The 19,494-nt window shown below is 41.6% G+C and overlaps 3 protein-coding genes across 3 annotated transcripts; 1 reads left to right on the forward strand and 2 right to left on the reverse strand.

Moving 5' to 3' along the window:
- Nucleotides 1–2,630: 2,630 nt before the first annotated feature.
- Nucleotides 2,631–3,388, forward strand: LOC115164825 (profilin-3-like). The gene has a single exon (XM_029717667.1). The coding sequence runs from the start codon at nucleotides 2,741–2,743 to the stop codon at nucleotides 3,158–3,160; it is 420 nt and encodes a 139-aa protein (XP_029573527.1). The 5' UTR covers nucleotides 2,631–2,740; the 3' UTR covers nucleotides 3,161–3,388.
- Nucleotides 3,389–5,265: 1,877 nt separating this feature from the next.
- LOC115164833 (ADP-ribosylation factor-like protein 3) lies at nucleotides 5,266–9,977 on the reverse strand. The gene is made up of 6 exons (XM_029717678.1): nucleotides 9,759–9,977; nucleotides 8,203–8,349; nucleotides 6,727–6,843; nucleotides 6,427–6,477; nucleotides 6,013–6,198; nucleotides 5,266–5,797 (listed from the first exon to the last, which is right to left on the reverse strand). Exons 1-6 carry the CDS (start codon nucleotides 9,774–9,776, stop codon nucleotides 5,750–5,752), a joined length of 567 nt encoding a protein of 188 aa, XP_029573538.1. The 5' UTR covers nucleotides 9,777–9,977; the 3' UTR covers nucleotides 5,266–5,749.
- A 2,525-nt stretch (nucleotides 9,978–12,502) lies between these two features.
- Nucleotides 12,503–19,242, reverse strand: LOC115164838 (uncharacterized). The gene is made up of 8 exons (XM_029717692.1): nucleotides 18,957–19,242; nucleotides 18,666–18,729; nucleotides 18,328–18,420; nucleotides 18,112–18,162; nucleotides 16,363–16,383; nucleotides 15,953–16,225; nucleotides 13,437–13,529; nucleotides 12,503–13,282 (listed from the first exon to the last, which is right to left on the reverse strand). Exons 2-8 carry the CDS (start codon nucleotides 18,727–18,729, stop codon nucleotides 13,221–13,223), a joined length of 657 nt encoding a protein of 218 aa, XP_029573552.1. The 5' UTR covers nucleotides 18,957–19,242; the 3' UTR covers nucleotides 12,503–13,220.
- Between the last annotated feature and the right edge of the window lie 252 nt (nucleotides 19,243–19,494).

Raw genomic sequence — 19,494 nt, forward strand, 5'->3', positions numbered from 1 at the left:
CAGGAGCAGGAAGCGGACCACGCAGAAGATGATGACGATCAGGATGGTGTTCACCTACATGTGCTCCTCCTCCAACCAGAGGCCGGGGTCAAGACGGGGTTAGAGGTCATGGCAGGTGGCAGAGGATCGCTGGAAGTGAGGTAGGGGACTGCTGTCATGGCTGATTGTTCGGTTTGTTGCACTGACAAAATAGAAAGACAAAAAAAAACATGATTTTGTAATGAATCCATGAACAGTAGTGCACTTAACCAGAGACCAGGCATTTGGAGGGTGTTTGAATGTTAACCCAATATAATTATTATGATACACAGAAAGTGTTTTAAAACAGAATAGAAGTACTCTGAAACACCCAAAGTGGTGCTTCAATCTCAATGATGGGTTTTTTAAGAGAGTCTCGTGTGAATACCTTTTGGGGTTTCAGTGCATGTAAAAGGAAACATCAAAACACAAAAAACATTCTCACAATCAAATGGTTAAGAAATGCAAATGATTTATAGCCTAAATATTGATTGATGGTAAGGGCCTATGGAGAATATTCTTTTGGAGTGGAATTACACCTTGATTTTTTTCAATGCTTTATTAAGACGGATTAGAAACAGGAGGAGACAGAGAGGAAGTTAAAGTGGGACAGGCGGAAGCAGGAATCGCACCCCTGACTTCTGTGGCAGTAAGATGGTACATTTCATTGGAATTTAATTGTAATTTTACACACTCAACCACACAGCCACATTCTGAAATAATTATTCTGGGGTGAATTGAAATTGACCCAAAAAATAAACAACCAAAATATACTTAATAAAAATGAATGCAAGCCGTTTCAATGATTTGCTCATTTCATTTTACCCAAACAATTCAGATGAAATCTGACTTAATATGTTGCTCAAAATGTAAGTATCTTTAATAAGGATAACCAAAGATTGAGAAAATGTTGTGCTTGAACTCATTGGAAGTCTGGTTTTAAGCTTCTTGCACTTCCTATTTTGCCACATGGCTCTGTTCTTGGAGGATTGTGGGTAATTCACATTTTTTTACTTTTACACAATGTTGTTTAAAAAAAGAAAAGTATACTTTTATTATATATTAGTATTAAGCAGCTTCCCACTGGGCACACACTTGTTGAATCAACCATTTTTCTATGTCATTTGTCAATGTATTGTGGCATGGAATCTACATGGAAAATAAATTCTTTTTGACTTGGTGAATTTAAGTTGTAATCTCATTTATCAACGTCTCAACCAAATATTATCCAATTATCCACGTTGAAATGACGTCGTGTGCCCAGTGGGTTATTATGAGGTGTAATGGATCATGTTGAATGGATATCAAAACAATCAGGCAAAATGACGTTCAATGATGAGATGACCCATTCCTACATATCCAACTTTTAATGGTAGAGGCAAATACAGTATCCTGCAATGCTGGCTATAACATCTCTGATGGTCGATTGAGCACTGTACTCAACAATGCCTGCCAAAACGGGTTAAACTGGCAAGTGATCAGATACATAAATCAGTGTTAAATATGAAAATACTCCTGAAGAAGTGATCTAATTCTACACTGGACAGGATTTGAAACACCATAATAGTGTTAAGAAGCTTTAGAAAGAGGAAATGACTCCAAAAGTGAAGGTATCTAATTCTGCCGTAAACAGAACTCGAAACACTAAAATAATGTTTTCAACTTTTCCGGTAGTGCTCCCGGTCCCTGGCAAGGTGTTGCACAACACTTGATTAAGTGGTGTTACAACACACCATGTAATGTTTCAAAACATCTCATTATGATGTGTTTCAATACTCCAGCAAAGTTAAAGTTTTGCCTCCTTCGCGTTGGTGGCAGCTCAGTTGGGAGAGTGTTTGTTATTCTACATGCATCTGTGGCTTCAAACATCTTAACAGTTAGACAGTCTTGGCTTCAGCATGCTGAGAAAGAAGGAGATGGATGAAGTGAAGGGGCCAACAGGGAAGGTTATCATGACAACCATTCCTTGCTAAGAGGTTTGACATCATCCACCATTCGAACACATATTGGGGAAAATAATCATGCCGAGTCACCAACAGTAGGCCGAAACGTTCAAATCAAAACCTGTCTCTCTCTGTACACAACACAATCACCTCAATTTGGAGAAGGCAGACAGGAAATATAGTTCTACCCATCTCCCTTCAATTTAAGTAAAACCCACTTTCACATAGTAGAATGGACTGTTCAATAAATTGATGTGGGATGAGGCTTAGACTAGAGGACTGTGTAGGGTAGGGAACAGGTGATGAGGTCTTTTTGCATCTCCTACGGAGTCATCACCATGAAGGCTTGCCAGGCTTCACACATGATTTAAGAGGCTAATCTTGTGATGGTTCAGCTTCTGATTATGTGTCACAACCAAAGTCTTTCCCTGCATATCAATGGTTCAAATCACAGAAGCATGACTTTATTTTCATCCTCTCCAATACTGCCATCTGTTGGCCACACAGGTTGGCTTCAGCACCATGTGGCCATGATGTTGTTGCAAAAATAGATATTAGTCAGCCACAGCATCTTTCATTAGCTGTAGGCTTTGATCTGCATACAAGTTGCTATGGAAATTCCTTCAAAAGATTCTATTGCTATGGTAACACAGAATTAGACATTTTGCTAGCAATCAAGCTTTGCTTTGAACTGTCAACACTGTCAAGTCAGATACAGCTGAACAGTCAAAACAACTGTCAACAAACAACCCATCTGTCTGCTGCTTGATTGAACAAAGATGGCAGAGTGGAGGGACTATATCAAAGCCACTCTGAAGGAGAAGTTTGTGGAGGACGTAGCCATCGTTGGCCTGTACGACAACAAGGCCGTGTGGGCCTCCAAGCCTGGAGGTGTTCTGGCTGCCATCTGCCCACCAGAAGTGGAGGCTCTGGTGGGCAAAGACAGAGGAAGTATCCTGCAGGAGGGGGTCAGCGTTGGAGGTCGGAAGATGGCAGTGATACGAGACCATATGACAGGTCCTGAGACAGAGATCCTATTCATTGACATCCGGACCAAAGGCAGCGAGAGTTTGGCTCTCACGGTTGCCCAGACGACCAAGGCTCTGGTGTTTGTGATGGGAAAACGAGGGGTGCATGGCGGGATAGTCAACAAGAAGGTGTGTGACATGGCCAAGTACCTCCGCGAGAGGGGTGTGTGACAATCTCCATCCATATACTGGACCACTATATCAGGAGGCAGTGGATGGGCTTTCCTGCCTTCAAAATATCTTTCTTTAAAGGGCCGATGCAGCCGTTTTATCTCAATATCAAATAAATTAAGGGGAACAATTAAATACCGTACTTTGATTGATTTCAATTAAAATGTCGATGTCACCAGGCAGGCCAAAACTACATCCCACCAAAACAAGCTGAAATTTCAGGTGGTATTTTCATGCAGCTGTTACATTAAAATGGCATTATGATAATTTTATCAATTTCACAGTATTATTCCAACCTCATAGTGTGGAAATACAGTTGAAGTCAGAAGTTTACATACACTTAGGTTGGAGTCATTAAAACTAGTTTTTCAACCACTCCACAAATTTCTTGTTAACAAATAATATTTTTGGCAAGTCGGTTAGGAAATCTACTTTGTGCATGACACAAGTAATTTTTCCAACAATTGTTTACAGACAGATTATTTCACTTGTAATTCACTGTATCACAATGCCAGTGGATCAGAAGTTTACATACACGAAGTTGACTGTGCCTTTAAACAGCTTAGAAAATTCCAGAAAATTATGTCATGGCTTTAGAAGTTTCTGATAGGCTAATTGACATCATTTGAGTCAATTGGAGGTGTACCTGTGGATGTATTTCAAGGCCTACCTTCAAACTTAGTGCCTCTTTGCTTGACATCATGGGAAAATCAAAAGAAATCAGCCAAGACCTCAGAAAAAAAATTGTAGACCTCCACAAGTCTGGGTCATCCTTGGGAGAAATTTCCAAGTGCCTGAAGGTACCACATTCATCTGTACAAACAATAGTACGCAAGTATAAACACCATGGGACCACGCAGCCATCATACCGCTCAGGAAGGAGACGTGTTCTGTCTCTTAGAGATAAATGTACATTGGTGCGAAAAGGGCAAATCAATTCCAGAACAACAGCAAAGGACCTTGTGAGGATGCTGGAGGAAACAGGTAAAAAGGATCTGTATCCACAGTAAAACGAGTCTTATATCGACAGAACCTGAAAGGCCGCTCAGCAAGGAAGAAGCCACTGCTCCAAAATTGCCATAAAAAAGCCAGACTACAGTTTACAACTGCACATGGGGACAAAGATCGTACTTTTTGGAGAAATGTCCTCTGGTTTGATGAAACAAAAATAAAACTGTTTGGCAATAATGACCATCATTATGTTTGGAGGAAAAAGGGGGAGGCTTGCAAGCCGAAGAACACCATCCCAACCGTGAAGCACGGGGGTGGCAGCATCATGTTGTGGGGGTGCTTTGCTGCAGAAGGGACTGGTGCACTTCACAAATTAGATGGCATCATGAGGACGGAAAATTATGTTGATATATTGAAGCAACATCTCAAGACATCAGTCAGGAAGTTAAAGCTTGGTTGTAAATTAGTCTTCCAAATGGACAATGACCCCAAGCATACTTCCAAAGTTGTGGCAAAATGGCTTAAGGACAACAAAGTCGAGGTATTGGAGTGGCCATCACAAAGCCCTGACCTCAATTCCTATAGAAAATTTGTGGGCAGAACTGAAAAAGAGTGTGTGAGCAAGGAGGCCTACAAACCTGACTCAGTTACACCAGCTCTGTCAGGAGGAATGGGCCACAATCTACCCAACCTATTGTGAGAAGCTTGTGGAACGTAACTGGAAACGTTTGACCCAAGTGAAACAATTTAAAGGCAATGCTACCAAATACTAATTGAGTGTATGTAAACTTCTGACCCTCTGGGAATGTAATGAAAGAAATAAAAGCTGAAATAAATCATTCTCTCAACTATTATTCTTACATTTCACATTCTTAAAATAAAGTGTTGATCCTAACTGACCTAAGACAGGGAATTTTTATTAGGATTAAATGTCAGGAATTGTGAAAAACTGAGTTTAAATGTATTTGGCTAAGATGTATGTAAACTTCCGACTTCAACTGTATATATTAGACATAGGCAAATCATGTTTTTGACTGCACTGGGCCTTTAAAAACTCTGAGGTGTTCCATGCGCAGGAGTGATTGAATATGATTTTGATGCTTATACTGTACCACTTGACCAAGGGTTTGAAACCAAATAGACTGAGAAGCAAATATGACTAACGCTTTTAATGTAAAAAATCGCAATCTCAAAACACAAATACTTGTACATCACACACATACTTTACACATACGCTACTCTGGTGTTTACCGAACTGACTGACTCAAACAAAATGATTACATCTTTATGTCAATTCTCTCATTGTGTAATATTATAAATAAGAAAACACAGAGACTCTCCAAGTGAAGCTTCCAGACATGTGGTAAAACAGAAATTACAGGATATGGACATAATGCTAATTTAAGTAGATTTGATCATTTTATTACAGCATATTCACATAGGGCATATTTGTAAATATAAAAAAAAACATTCCTTCAAATTCTAGGGCCAATATTATTCTTTCATTGGAGCCCCATTTAAAATAATATCTCACACACACACATTGCAGTAATAAAATAACCAGACAGTGTAAAAATACAATATTTGGGTATGTTTCTCTCTGGTGAAAATGAGGATTGATACAGTAGGGCTGGTAGTTTATTTCTTCTTATTTACAATGTTGTTGCAAATCCAGTTCATGCCATCCTGTGGTGATCGAAAACAGAGCAGAGTGAGGAGGAAAATATGGTTAAATTCAAATCTCATCAGCAGGGACATTTTGGTACATGTTCAGGTGTTTTCGGTCATTCTGATTAGTGCTACACAAACCTTCAGGAAGAATATATTGATTTCCTGATTCTAATTATTATGCACCTCAACCAGTCAATAATTTGGTCTAATTCCAGTTTAACAGTACTGACCTGTACTCCCTCCCCGGATACTGCCGAGCAGGCCTGGATCTGCCACTGGCGGTCCCGGTACGTGTGCAGGTTGAGTCCCTCAGCGATCTCACTGGCGGGTGAGGCCGTGGCCAGGTCCTGCTTATTGGCAAAGATGAGCACTGGCACACCCTTTAAGTTCTCCTCATCGATCAGCTCTTCCAGCTCCTAAAGAGAGAGAGAGAGAGAGAGAGAGGGAGCAAGAGAGAGAGAGCAGGAGAGAGAGCAAGAAAGACAACTCAACGCACAGATACAGATCAGTGACAATTATGTAAAGAGACATAATCAGACAATGAGATGGGGCTGTAATCAATGAGATAAGGCTGTGAATGTAATCACATCAGCTAGATAGCTATTACAGACAGCTATTACAGCTATGAGGTGTGCCATGCTTACCAGTCCCGTCTCCTCAAACCGCTTCTTGTCTGCGCTGTCTATGACATAGATCTGGAAGTCGAAAATAATTAACTATAAACATCTAAAAGATCCAGGATACACATAGTGATCAAAAGTATCATTTCGCCATAGCCATTACATATTTACTATATGCAATATCATCCTCTAGACCCACAGCATTCATATCATGGGATTGTTGGGCATAGTGGTTCTCCTTACCTTAATGAGCTACCATTGATCACAACATGAGGATCATGAGACAGAATGCAGTAGATCTGAATGACCCTGTTAGGCGCTCACCAGTAAGTCTGTGTTTTCAAGGTATTTCTTCCAGAAGGGACGGATCTTCCTCTGTCCTCCAATATCCCATACGTTCAGCTTCATGCCATGTGAGGCCACACTCTTAATGTTAAATCCCTTGTATCAAACACAAACCATGGGTTAGTACTGTATGACAGGACATTTCATTAAAGAGCTGTTGTTGAGGACCTCTACCCAGCTAGCAGCTAAAATGATGAAATACAGTCAAGTCAAGCCCACCATTCATCACTGTGATCTCAAGTAACCAGACAGTTAAACATAGACCCGTGAACAAACGACAACAACAACAATAACTTTGCTCAACCAGGGTTGTGATTTCCACGTCTAAGAGGAAGTGTTGTCCTGACATGGGCCGCAGCCTTTTTCATAACACTGCCTCTATCTGGCTCAGCAGTGAGAGGTTGTGTAACTACATGATCCCTCAGTAGAGACAGGCCTCAGCCTCATGCTACCTGCATGCTACCTGCTGAGCCAATCCTTACCATCCTGCTTTCTCACTGAAGTCCACCCTGCTCTTTCACCTTTCCTTTACCTTATTTCTAACCCTGGTCCCAGAGGCTACGGCTACATTGGAGTCATTCTCTTTTGTCTGTGTCAGGGTGATGTGATGTTTTGTTCAGGGTGATGTGATAGTACATTTACATCACATTTGAGTAATTTAGCAGACACTTTTATCCAGAGCGACTTACAGGTAGTATACTTATCTTAAGATAGCTAGGTGAGACAACCAAATATCACAGTCATGGTAAGTGCATTTCTTCTCAATAAAGCTGCTATCAGCAAAATCAGTGGTGGTAGGAAAAGACAAGTGCAAGTGTGGTGTAATGCTATAGCTGTGTATATGTGTGAATGTGATGGTGTCTTACATGCTGTGAGAGCAAGAGAGAGAGGGAGAGAGAGTGGGGGGAGAGAGAGAGTGTGTATCGGTGTGTGTACGCATTTTACTAGCTCTGACGAAGGCCGTGAGGCCGATGCGTAAGCTTATTAAATATCAGTGATACTATCAAGAGCAGTGTACGGTTTCCTTTTTCCTTCATCTTGTTCAACTGTTGCCATGCACCTGCAAAAAGATTGCTCAGATGTGCGAGTGCCTTTTGAATTTACTATACTTGTGAGTACCAGAAGTCCTCACAAGAAAAGTTTTGCTGGTCCTCACCTGTAAAAATGCTATTTTAGGCTTAGGGGTTAGGTTTAGAATTAGGGTTAAGGTTAGGGTTAGGTTTAGGGTTAGGGGTTAAGGTTAGGTTTAGGGAAAATAGGATTTGGAATGGGAATCAATTGTTGGTCCCCAGAAAGTCCTCACAAGTATAGTAAGACATAGTTGTGTGTGTGTGTGTGTGTGTGTGTGTGTGTGTGTGTGTGTGTGTGTGTGTGTGTGTGTGTGTGTGTGTGTGTGTGTGTGTGTGTGTGTGCATTGTATGTCTGTGTGTATGTCTGTGCGTGATGGCCTCTGACCTGTGTGGGTGTGATAGTGTTGATGTCTTCTGAGGCGAGGCTCTTCAGTAGGGTGGTCTTGCCTGCATTATCCAGACCCAGTAGAACTATCCTCAGCTCCACACTCTCTGTGGTCCCTTTCAACTTCTGAAGGACCGAGAGCAAGCCCTGAGGAAGACATAGTACAATTGAGTAAAATTCTGTTCATTTTATTACTGCTTGACACTATAGTTCATTTACCATAACATAACAATCCCAACACACTTGACAATGGAAAATGTACAATTTATTATAATGTGATCATATCAATTTCAAGGTGTTGAATGAAATGTATGCATGCATCCATTCATCCATCCATCCGATTTGTAGCTGATGACAAAAGAACTTCAGGTTTTGTATATTCTGATTGCATGAGTAGGCCCTAGTAGCTCCCTTTCTGTTGGCCACAAGTAGAGCATGCCCCACATCATTTACATAATCATCAGAGGGAGAAAACAGGAAGTACACGGATGGAGGGATTTTTAAATTATTTAACCTTTGTTTAACTAGGCAAGTCAGTTAAGAACAAATTGTTATTTACAATGATGGCCTACCCTGGCCAAAACCGGACGACGCTGGGCCAATTGTGCGCCGCCCTATGGGACCCCCAATCACGGCCAGATGTGACACACCCTGGAATCAAACCAGGGACTGTAGTGACGCCTCTTGCACTGAGATGCAATGCCTTAGACCACTGCGCCACTCGGGAATGACTGGCAACATTCCCATTCAGATCATTTCCATTCACTTAATGACATGCTGTGAGGTTTATGAGACAATCTACAGAAACCAAATAGCATTTTTTCCCCCCAGTAGGGTTCAGTATAATAAACACCTTGTTATGACACACACTGTATGTTTAGAACCTCAGTAAGCCCCTGACCTAAGAAATGAGGGCATGTTGTCAAAGCCTCGTCTCTTTGAAACAGTTGACTTACAGCATGACGACTCCTTTTCTCGCCCTCCCTTTCTATCTATCCCTCTTGCTCGCTCTCACAATGTCTCTCTCTCTCTCTCTCTCTCTCTTCCTCTCTTTCCCTATCTCTCCCGTGTAAGCTTTAATCTGCCACTTCATTTAGAAAAGCAGTAGCGTTTATTTCGGCCCCATTAATGTAATAGCCTACTGACTGATATAATCAGATTAATGCTTGTTGCACAAACACACTCTCTGACTACTGAAAAGAATACCACAAACACACACACATAAAACACACCCAACAAGGACAACCACACACAAAGAACATTTACCAACATTACTAGCAAGAGACTCTTTCCTGACAATGAGCACTTTTACTTGTAACATTACATATACAATGAAATGTACAGTTAAGGCCAGTTCTACTTATTCAACCAGTGAAATGTTTTACCAACCAGAACCCAATTTGTTGAGTTATATATACAGATGAGATAAAACATTCATTACAAAATAATTTGCTAACACTCTTGTGGAGCTCACTCATATCAAGAGAACACTCCAATTATTTCCCATCGGTCACACAAACGACGAGCCATAGAAGCCTCCATATTAGGCCACGTACCTTTGTAGCTTCTCCCATGATGGTGTGTGTTGTGTGGTGTAGCCGATAGTCTGCAGCTACATTCTCTGCTAAACCCAACAGGTACGCTAACTGCTATCCAGGATAGGTCACCTGTTAGTTAGGGTGAAAACAAGGCACCTGCTTTTGCCTCTTCCTCTTTAAAAACCCTGTGTGTATGACTAAGTGTGTGTGTGACGGTCGGCGAGTTGTCTCCCTACATTAGCTTGCTCAGCACTGTTGGGTAGGCGAAGAAGAAAAGTCAAAGAGGGGGAGGGGGGTTTGGGACTAGGATTAGGAGACCGGAATTAGCCCTCGTCTTCTGTCCACAGTCACCCTCAACCCCCTCTCCCTCCCTCCCTCCCTCCGTCCATCCCTCCATCCCCACTTGGAGCTTTACTTGGATTATCTCTGAGCCACCTGCTAGTGAGGAAACTGAAGAAACAGACTTACTGACACTCCACCACACACACACACACACACACACACACACACACACACACACACACACACACACACACACACACACACACACACACAAAATTAAGCCTGACTACCATATGGTACTGCAAACACATACCCACTGTTCTCTCTTCCCGCGCACAAACACATACAGTATTCACACTCACACCAAAACCCATATAAATAAAGAGAGCACACACAGTGTCCCTATATGCAGGCAGTAGGATTACATGGAATAGGCCCGAGAGAGGATTACAGCATTTCTTGGTGCTTTTACTCCACTGAATGGAGACGCTGTGCAGTAGGAGTGGCTAATCTGGATGCTAAGAGCCCGTCGCCTGGTTACACAATAGAGCCGCCCTGGCCTGGCCAGGCCTCTTACACACACGCGCACAGACACACAGACACATATACACACTTAGTTAGAAAACTCTGATAGCCATCTTTTCAAATCTTTACTTGTTTATTAAATGGAATGCAATTTCTCACAAGTGATGGAACAAACACACATATTAGAAATAGTTGTGGCGGCTGAAAATAATCTAGGCTGGAATTTTATATATTTACAAGAAAATAAACATTGCTATTCCTTTTTTTAAAGTACTTTGAAAGTCTGGAATGAGACAGACAGAAATATCCAGGTTTGTTTGAGGACTTAACCTTTGTTTTCTGACTCAAGGTAAAGTCTACTACATGCACAGATACAGATGCATAAACAAGTGAAAACTGAATGGGTATGTATGTTTCTCTGGGCCAGGTCAGTAGCCAAATACTTCTGTTGTGTAGTGTTTAATACCTGTAACTGGTATTATGAGATTTCCCGACCAAGCTGCACTGGCAGAGGCTGGAAATATCAATTGTGGCTACTCACTGTTAACAAAACAGCTGACAACCCTACATTGTGTCCACACAAGTGCTCAAGGAAATGGACATTTGCAACATTTGTTCCATGTTGTTTGCGATCCACGGTTCTGAATCTCCGCTACTATTTGCTTATTTGTTTGTTTCGCTGTGAATTGGATATGTTGTGCCAAAGGTATCATAAAGTGCAAACAGCCCAAACCGTCACATATTCCTCTGATAGCCAGGTGTAAGGAGAGAGAAAAGGACCAAAAAGCTGGCTGACATCTTTCAGTCAAAGGTAGACTAAGACTAATGTAATTTTGGTAACACTTTACTTGACACCCAGTGTCATAACACGTCATGACTCGGTCATAACCATGTCATAATATGTCATAACGGCTGACATAACTTGTCATAACCTGTCATAACACTGATCATAACACTGTCATGACCCATATATTTACAGCTGTTGTGACATATATTGTGACATATATTGTGTTATTTTATGGCTGGTAATGACATCTACATAAGGGTGTTAAAACGTACATTTATTCGTTTTTTTCCCTGCCAAGTTTGTTGTTGTCGTTGTAATGAATTCTTTACAGTCATGTCTTTTTTCATCATATTTTAAATAACATTTTAAATAAAATACACTTTATACTCACTGTCATGAAGCCTTATGACCTCCCTGAGTCACTTTACATGGACTAACAAAATACACTTTATGACACTGTCAAGAAGCATTATGACCATCTTAATCATATAGCTCAACCTTGCAATAGAACCAGATTAATAGATCACCTTACTGGCCAAAGGGGACTGTGAAGAGACACAGACATTTTACATATATTGAATTGTAATTTGCACTGTAGTATGTATTAGTCCTAGATATTGTGTGTATGTACTGGAATGTAGGCTATGTGTTACATTTTACATGTATGTAGTTCAGTCCTTGACTAATAATATCCTGTACTATGTATTATGTCATGTTTCATGTGGATCCCAGGAAGAGTAGCTGATGCTTTTGCAGCGGCTAATGGGAATGCTAACAAATATCAAATATAAGACAGATAGGCCCTTATTTCATCAGTCAAAAACAGGGTGTCTTGTCCTGTTCCTGAAATCTGCTCCTGCATTCATCCCAGTCATCAGCAAGAGAGCATTGAGGTAGGTGTATGTCTGACATCAACGTGTGCTCCATTACAATGCTCATTTAATATGGTCATTTTCAACAAAGAAATATAACATAAACATATTGTAGACATGTAGGCTATGGTGTAATGGAATGTTTTGCCTTGTGTGGTAGGTTTTGTGGGTTTTGACACTCTTATCTAGGTGTCATAATAACCAGCCATAAAATAACGCAATATATGTCACAACAGGCCGAAATATAAGTGTCACGACAGTGTTATGACCATATTATAACAGGTTATAACAAGTTATGTCAGCTGTTATGACATATTATGACATGGTTATGACTGTAATTTTCACTAGGCTGTAACAATATTTTATCAGTTGGCCAACAGTGCTTCATAGACCTACGTTAAAACTAGGCAACATCAACGAAATAGTGTGGTGATTTTGAGGGAACTTTATGTTGATTTAAGGCCTAGGGCAGTGAAAAACGTGATTTCCTAGAGTTTGGAATAATACTGTGAATTTGTGAAAATTATGATAATTACAGTTTTTTTGAGAGTTTTGGAGGCGGTAAATTAGTTAATAGACCAATAAGAAAGAGAGTTCCAAACCTCTCTGCCAATAACAGCACCTTTTCAGTTTCCCCTCACCACTCAGGCCAGTCCCAGACAGTCCTAGCAAAATTCTTGCTTGAGAAATTGCTCTTTGGTAAGAAGCACATTTTTTTAATCTTTTTACCATTTTAATTTAAAGTAATCACAGTAAGGTACTTAATTGTTACCCAGAAATGATTTGATATTGAGATAAAAACGTCTGCACTGGACCTTTAAATTGCAACAAATAGAGCAAGAAAAAGTTAGACACGTGTGTATGTTTCTCCATTTACAGTGAATCAGATTTTTTTTGCTCATATTATATTCTTTTAAAAAGCCTTTCCTGTTTTAACGGGAATACATGGATGCCCGGGAAAAGCTTGCAATTTTCTCAGGAAGAAAATGGGTAGCTTTTTGGAAAAAGGAAACCCTACTCTGTTGTGTTGGTGGTGTTCTGTAGGTTCTGAGTATTCTGTTGCGTCTTGGTCTTCGCTGTAGAGAGACAAAAGAGAAATATATATATATATATATATATAGAGAGAGAGAGAGAGAAAGAGAGAGAGAGAGAGAGAGAGCTTTCGTCACATGCAAAGTTACACATTTACGGTTGTTTTATTCATTGTTTCTCTTGTTGTGAATCACTCACCAAAGTCCTTCTGCAGCATGATCTTGATGCCCATGGCCAGGACCAGCACCACCGCAGACACACCACAGATCACAATGATCACCACTGTCAGGTCTGACAGACAGAGCAACAGAGCGACAGCCCAGTGGGAGACAGAGGAATTAACACAGGGTGTTATTGCAATTCAGGAATTCTTGTCATTTTTTTTGTCCCTTTCACACCAGGCTCATTTTGTGAATAGTAACTAAAAATAAATACCTTGACATCGACTGATCCAGTTATGATCTGTTTTGCTAGCACAGACTGGAATATGTTCCGCGATTCCTCCAATGACATTGAGGAGTACACCACATCTGTCATTGGCTTCATCAATAAGTTCACTGATGACGTTGTCCCCACAGTGACCGTACGTACATACCCCAACCAGAAGCCATGGATTACAGGCAACATCCGCACTGAGCTAAAGGCTAGAGCTGCCGCTTTCAAGGACCGGGACTCTAACCTGGAAGCTTATAAGAAATCCCGCTATGCCCTCCAATGAACCATAAAACAGGCAAAGCATCAATATAGGACAAAGATCGAGTCGTACTACACTGGCTCTGTCGCTCATCGGATGTGGCAGGGCCTGCAAGCCATTACAGACTACAAAGGGAAGCACAGCCGAGAGCTGCCCAGTGACACAAGCCAACCGGACGAGCTGAACTACTTCTATGCTCGCTTCGAGGCAAATAACACTGAAAAATGCATGAGAGCACCAGCTGTACCGGAAGACTGTGTGATCACCCTCTCCGCAGCTGATGTGAGTAAGACCTTTAGACAGGTCAACATTCACAAAGCCGCAGGATCAGATGGATTACCAGGACGAGCACTGCGAGCATGCACTGTCCAACTAGCAAGTGTCTTCACTGACATTTTCAACCTCTCCCTGTCTGAGTCTGTAATACCAACATGTTTTAAGCAGACCACCATAGTGCCTGTGCCCAAGAACACGAATGCACCTGCCTAAATGACTACCGACCCATAGCACTCACGTCTGTAGCCATGAAGTGCTTTGAAAGGCTGGTCATGGCTCACATCAACACCATCATCCCAGAAACCCCAGACCCACTCCAATTTGCATGCCACCCTAACAGATCCACAGATGGTGTAGTCTCTATTGCACTCCACGCTGACCTTTCCCACCTGGACAAAAGGAACACCTATTTGAGAATGCTATTCATTGACTACAGCTCAGCGTTCAACACCATAGTGCCCTCAAAGCTCATCAATAAGCTAAGGACCCTGGGACTAAACACCTCCCTCTGCAACTGGATTCTGGACTTCCTGACGGGCCGCCCCCAGGTGGTAAGGGTAGGTAACAACAAATCCGCCACGCTGATCCTCAACACAGGGCCCCCTCAGGGGTGCGTGCTCAGCCCCCTCCTGTACTCCCTGTTCACTCATGACTGCACGGCCAGGCACGACTCCAACACCATCATTAAATTTGCTGATGACACAACAGTGGTAGGCCTGATCACGACAACAATGAGACAGTCTATAGGGAGGAGGTGGCCGTGTGATGCCAGGACAACAACCTCTCCCTCAACGTGATCAAGACAAAGGAGAAGATTGTGGACTACAGGAAAAAGAGGACCGAGCACGCCCCCATTCTCAATGATGGGGCTGCAGCGGAGCAGGTTGAGTGCTTCAAGTTCCTTGGTGTCCACATCACCAACAAACTAACATAGTCCAAGCACACCATGACAGTCGTGAAAAGGGCACGACAAAACCTATTCCCCCTCAGGAGACTGAAAAGATTTGGCATGGGTCCTCAGATCTTCAAAGGTTCTACAGCGGCACCATCGAGAGCATCCTGACTGGTTGCACCACTGCCTGGTATAGCAACTGCTCGGCCTCCGACCGCAAGGCACTACAGAGGGTACTGCAAATGGCCCAGTACATCACTGGGGCCAAGCTTCCTGCCATCCAGAACCTCTATACCAGGCGGTGTCAGAGGAAGGCCCTACAAATTGTCAAAGACTCCAGGCACCCTAGTCATAGACTGTTCTCTCTGCTACCACACGGCAAGCGGTACCGGAGCGCCAAGTCTAGGTCCAAGAGGCTTCTAAACAGCTTCTACCCCCAAGCCATAATACTCCTGAACATCTAGTCAAATGGCTACCCAGACTACTTGCATTGCCCCCCCCCCCTCCACACCACTGCCACTCTCTATGCATAGTCACTTTAATTAACTCTACCTACATGTACATACTACCTCAACTAACCGGTGCCCCCGCACATTGACTCTGTACCGGCACCCCCTTGTATATATTGTTTTGTTTTTTACTGCTGCTCTTTAATTACTTGATACTTTTATCGCTTATTCTTATCTGTATTTTTTTAAACTGCACTGTTGGTTAGGGGCTCATAAGTAAGCATTTCACTGTAAGGTCTACACCTGATGTATTTGGCGCATGTGACTATAAAATTAGATTTGATTTGATTATGAGTAGAAACAGACTTTTCAAGTCTCAAATATGACTGGCGATTGTGTCTACCTTTAAATTCAAGTTCTTCTGGATCTGATGTGAAGTTGCCACAGGGACTCTGGATGGTGCAGGTGTATTTCCCCTCAGCGGGGCTATCTATTCCTATCCTCTCCAAGGTGACCGTGCTATTGTTCTCGCCCTTCAGGGGAAGCCCATCCTTCAGCCAGACAAACACCAGCAGGTCATGATCTCTCACTGGTAGGTCGTGGGCACACTCCATTGTGAGGTCATCACCCTCCTCCACTTCAAACCCATAACTGGTGTTCAGAAACACTTCAAAATCTGTTGAGTCGAAGAGTGGTTAAAGAGGGGTTAAAAAGAGTTGTACAAAATACATACATTGTATGTCATAGATAGGGGCCAGAGTTTAGTGATTTCTTTGGTTGTCACATTCCACTAGGTCACTTTCTTTATAATACCTTTTATGCAATTCTCTACATCTGAAATAGGAAGGAGAGAATATCAGAGAGAAACAAATTAGGACAGCACAGAGTCCCAGTCTCTGGTTATCTCAGAGACATTTTGTCAGAGAGACAGATATATACAGTACCAGTCAAAAGTTTAGACACACCTACTCATTCCAGGGTTTATCTTTATATTTTCCTACATTGTAGAATAATAGTGAAGACATCAGAACTATAAAATAACACATATGGAATCATGTAGTAACCAAAAAAGTTTTAAATAAATCAAAATATATTTTATATATCAGATTCTTTAAAGTAGCCACCCTTTGCCTTGATGACAACTTTGCACGCTCTTGGCATTCTCTCAACCAGCTTCATGAGGTAGTCACCTAGAATGCGTTTCAATTAACAGGTGTGCCTTGTTAAAAGTTAATTTGTGGAATTTCTTTCCTTCGTAATGCGTTTGAGCCAATCAGTTGTGTTGTGACAAGGTAGGGGTGGTATACAGAAGATAGCCCTATTTGGTAAAAGACCAAGTCCATATTATGGCAAGAACAGCTCAAATAAGTAAAGTGAAATAACAGTCAATCATTCATTTAAAACATGAATGTCAGTCAATGTTGAAAATGTCAAGAACTTTGAAAGTTTCTTCAAGTGCAGTCGCAAAAGCCATCAAGTGTTATGATGAAATTGGTTCTCATGAGGACCGCCACAAGAAAGGAAAACCCAGAGTTACCTCTGCTTCAGAGGATATGTTCATTAGAGTTACCAGCCTCAGATATTGCAGACCAAATAAATGCTTCATAGAGTTCAAGTAACAGACACATCTCAACATCAACTGTTCAGAAGAGACTGCGGCAATCAGGCCTTCGTGGTTGAATTGATGCAAAGAAACCACTACTAAGGACACCAATAAACACGAGCAATGGACATTAGACCGGTGGAAATCTGTCCAAAGTTGAGATTTTTGGTTCCAACCTCCGTGTCTTTGTGAGACGCAGAGTAGGTGAACGGATGATCTCCACATGTGTGGTTCCCACCGTGAAGCATGGAGGAGGTGTGATGGTGTGGGGGTGCTTTGCTGTTGACACTGTCTGTGATTTATTTAGAATTCAAGACACACTTAACAGCATTCTGCAGCGATACACCATCCCATCTGGTTTGCTCTTAGAGGGACTATGATTTGTTTTTCAACAGGACAATGACCCAACACACCTCCAGGCTGTAACCAAGAAGGAGATTGATGGAGTGTTGCATCAGATGACCTGGCCTCCACAATCACCTGACCTCAACCCAATTTAGATGGTTTAGGATGAGTTGGACTGCAGAGTGAAGGAAAAGCAGCCAACAAGTGCTCAGCATATGTGGGAACTCCTTCAAGACTGTTGGAAAAGCATTCCTCATGAAGCTGGTTGAGAGAATGCCAAGAGTGTACAAAGCTGTCATCAAGGCAAAAAGGGTGGCTACTTTGAAGAATCTGAAATATATAATATATTTTCATTTGTTTAATACTTTTTTGGTTACTACATGATTCCATGTGTGTTATTTCATAGTTCTGAAGTCTACACTATTATTCTACAATGCAGAAAATAGTAAAAATAAAGAAAAACCCTTGAATGAGTAGGTGTGTCCAAACTTTTGACTGCTACTGTATACATTCATATTTAATTAACATTTCTACAACCACCATATCAAAATGGAGAGACTCAACTATGTATTGGAGGTAGTGAGTATACTGACTGATATGAAATTAATACTGACCAGTGGTATTGAGACATTGGGTGGTGTTAGAGCACAGGTGCTCACAGATGGCTGAAAATGTTCACAACAAAAATTATATTTTCAGAGCAGCCATAGTTAGACTTTGTCGGAGTTTCAAGAAAGATCAAGTTAACACAGGAGCACTAAGCTAGAATACTATAATGGTCTGATTTGAAAGATAAAATATCAGGGTAATATGTAAAGTGAAGGCTTTACCCTCATCTGCTTTGTGATTCCCAGACACTTCAGGTGAGGGGATTATGTCACACCTCAGACACTCCAAAGGAACACAGGTAGAACGGACACTACCTTCAGTGAGAGAGAGAGCAAGGTAAGAGAGATAGAGAGAGAATAGTGAGGCGGATAGAGGGAAAGGGAGAGGGAGTGTGGAGGGTGAGGAGGGAAAGAGGGATGGAAGATTGAGAACCAGGATAAAGGGAAAGAGAGAGGTATACATAGAGCATTTGATTGGGGGAGGAAGAAGAATCCATAATATTCACAAGGTAATAACAAACAACTTGATTTTAAAAAATGGTAATAGGATTGTTCCTTACTTATCATGAGAAGGCAAGCGAGTGAATAGAGGCCTGTCCCTGTCATCGTTTTCATAGGTACCATCTGACAGAGACAGGAGACGTCATTCAGTTTCTATTAATCGAAAAAGTTAATCAAAATAGAAACGGGTTCAAATCTAAATGAAACCTAAAAACAATATTTACTTCAGGGCATTCTCAATAATGTCAAAAACCTAGAAAACTTTACTCAAAGAATTGAATAACATTTGTTTAACCTTTTGATAGTATAATTAAATACATTACAGTATTGAATTGAATAAAGTATTTTACCTCTTGTGCTGAGTCTCTCTGGTCATGCACTGAGTTCCATTGGCGAGGAGTGAGTGACCGTCTTTACTTTTCCTAACATACAGAATTACCTTTGTTTCTGGAGAAGGTCATCTACAATGTGACTGATATCAATGCAAATCACCTCATCACCCACAGTTCCTAGACAATAACACAAACAATACGCAAGTAACACAAGACTGTGTTTGCGCCCTACTTGGTGCCTGGAGTTTGTTGTTGGATTGGTGCACTAAGACTGTCCTTGGTGCTATTGGACTATTTAACAGGATTCAGAACACAATTAGTAAGTAATTAGTCATTAACCTTGCACGAGCCTTGGAGTGTGCAAGCTGGAACGGCTCATAGAAACAGGAGCCTATCTCCTGTTTCTGTAGCATGAGGCAGCTTGATGGACCCCCTGGACGCTAATCTATCACAGAGCCTTACCCCCAATCTCCTCAATGCTGTGTGCCAAGCAGAGCCGCATTGGGTCCCATCTTTGGTATGACTCAGCAGGGAATCAAACTCCCAACCTTCCAAT

This window comes from Salmo trutta, chromosome 3 (assembly GCF_901001165.1).
Source record: "Salmo trutta chromosome 3, fSalTru1.1, whole genome shotgun sequence".
Taxonomy (NCBI): domain Eukaryota; kingdom Metazoa; phylum Chordata; class Actinopteri; order Salmoniformes; family Salmonidae; genus Salmo; species Salmo trutta.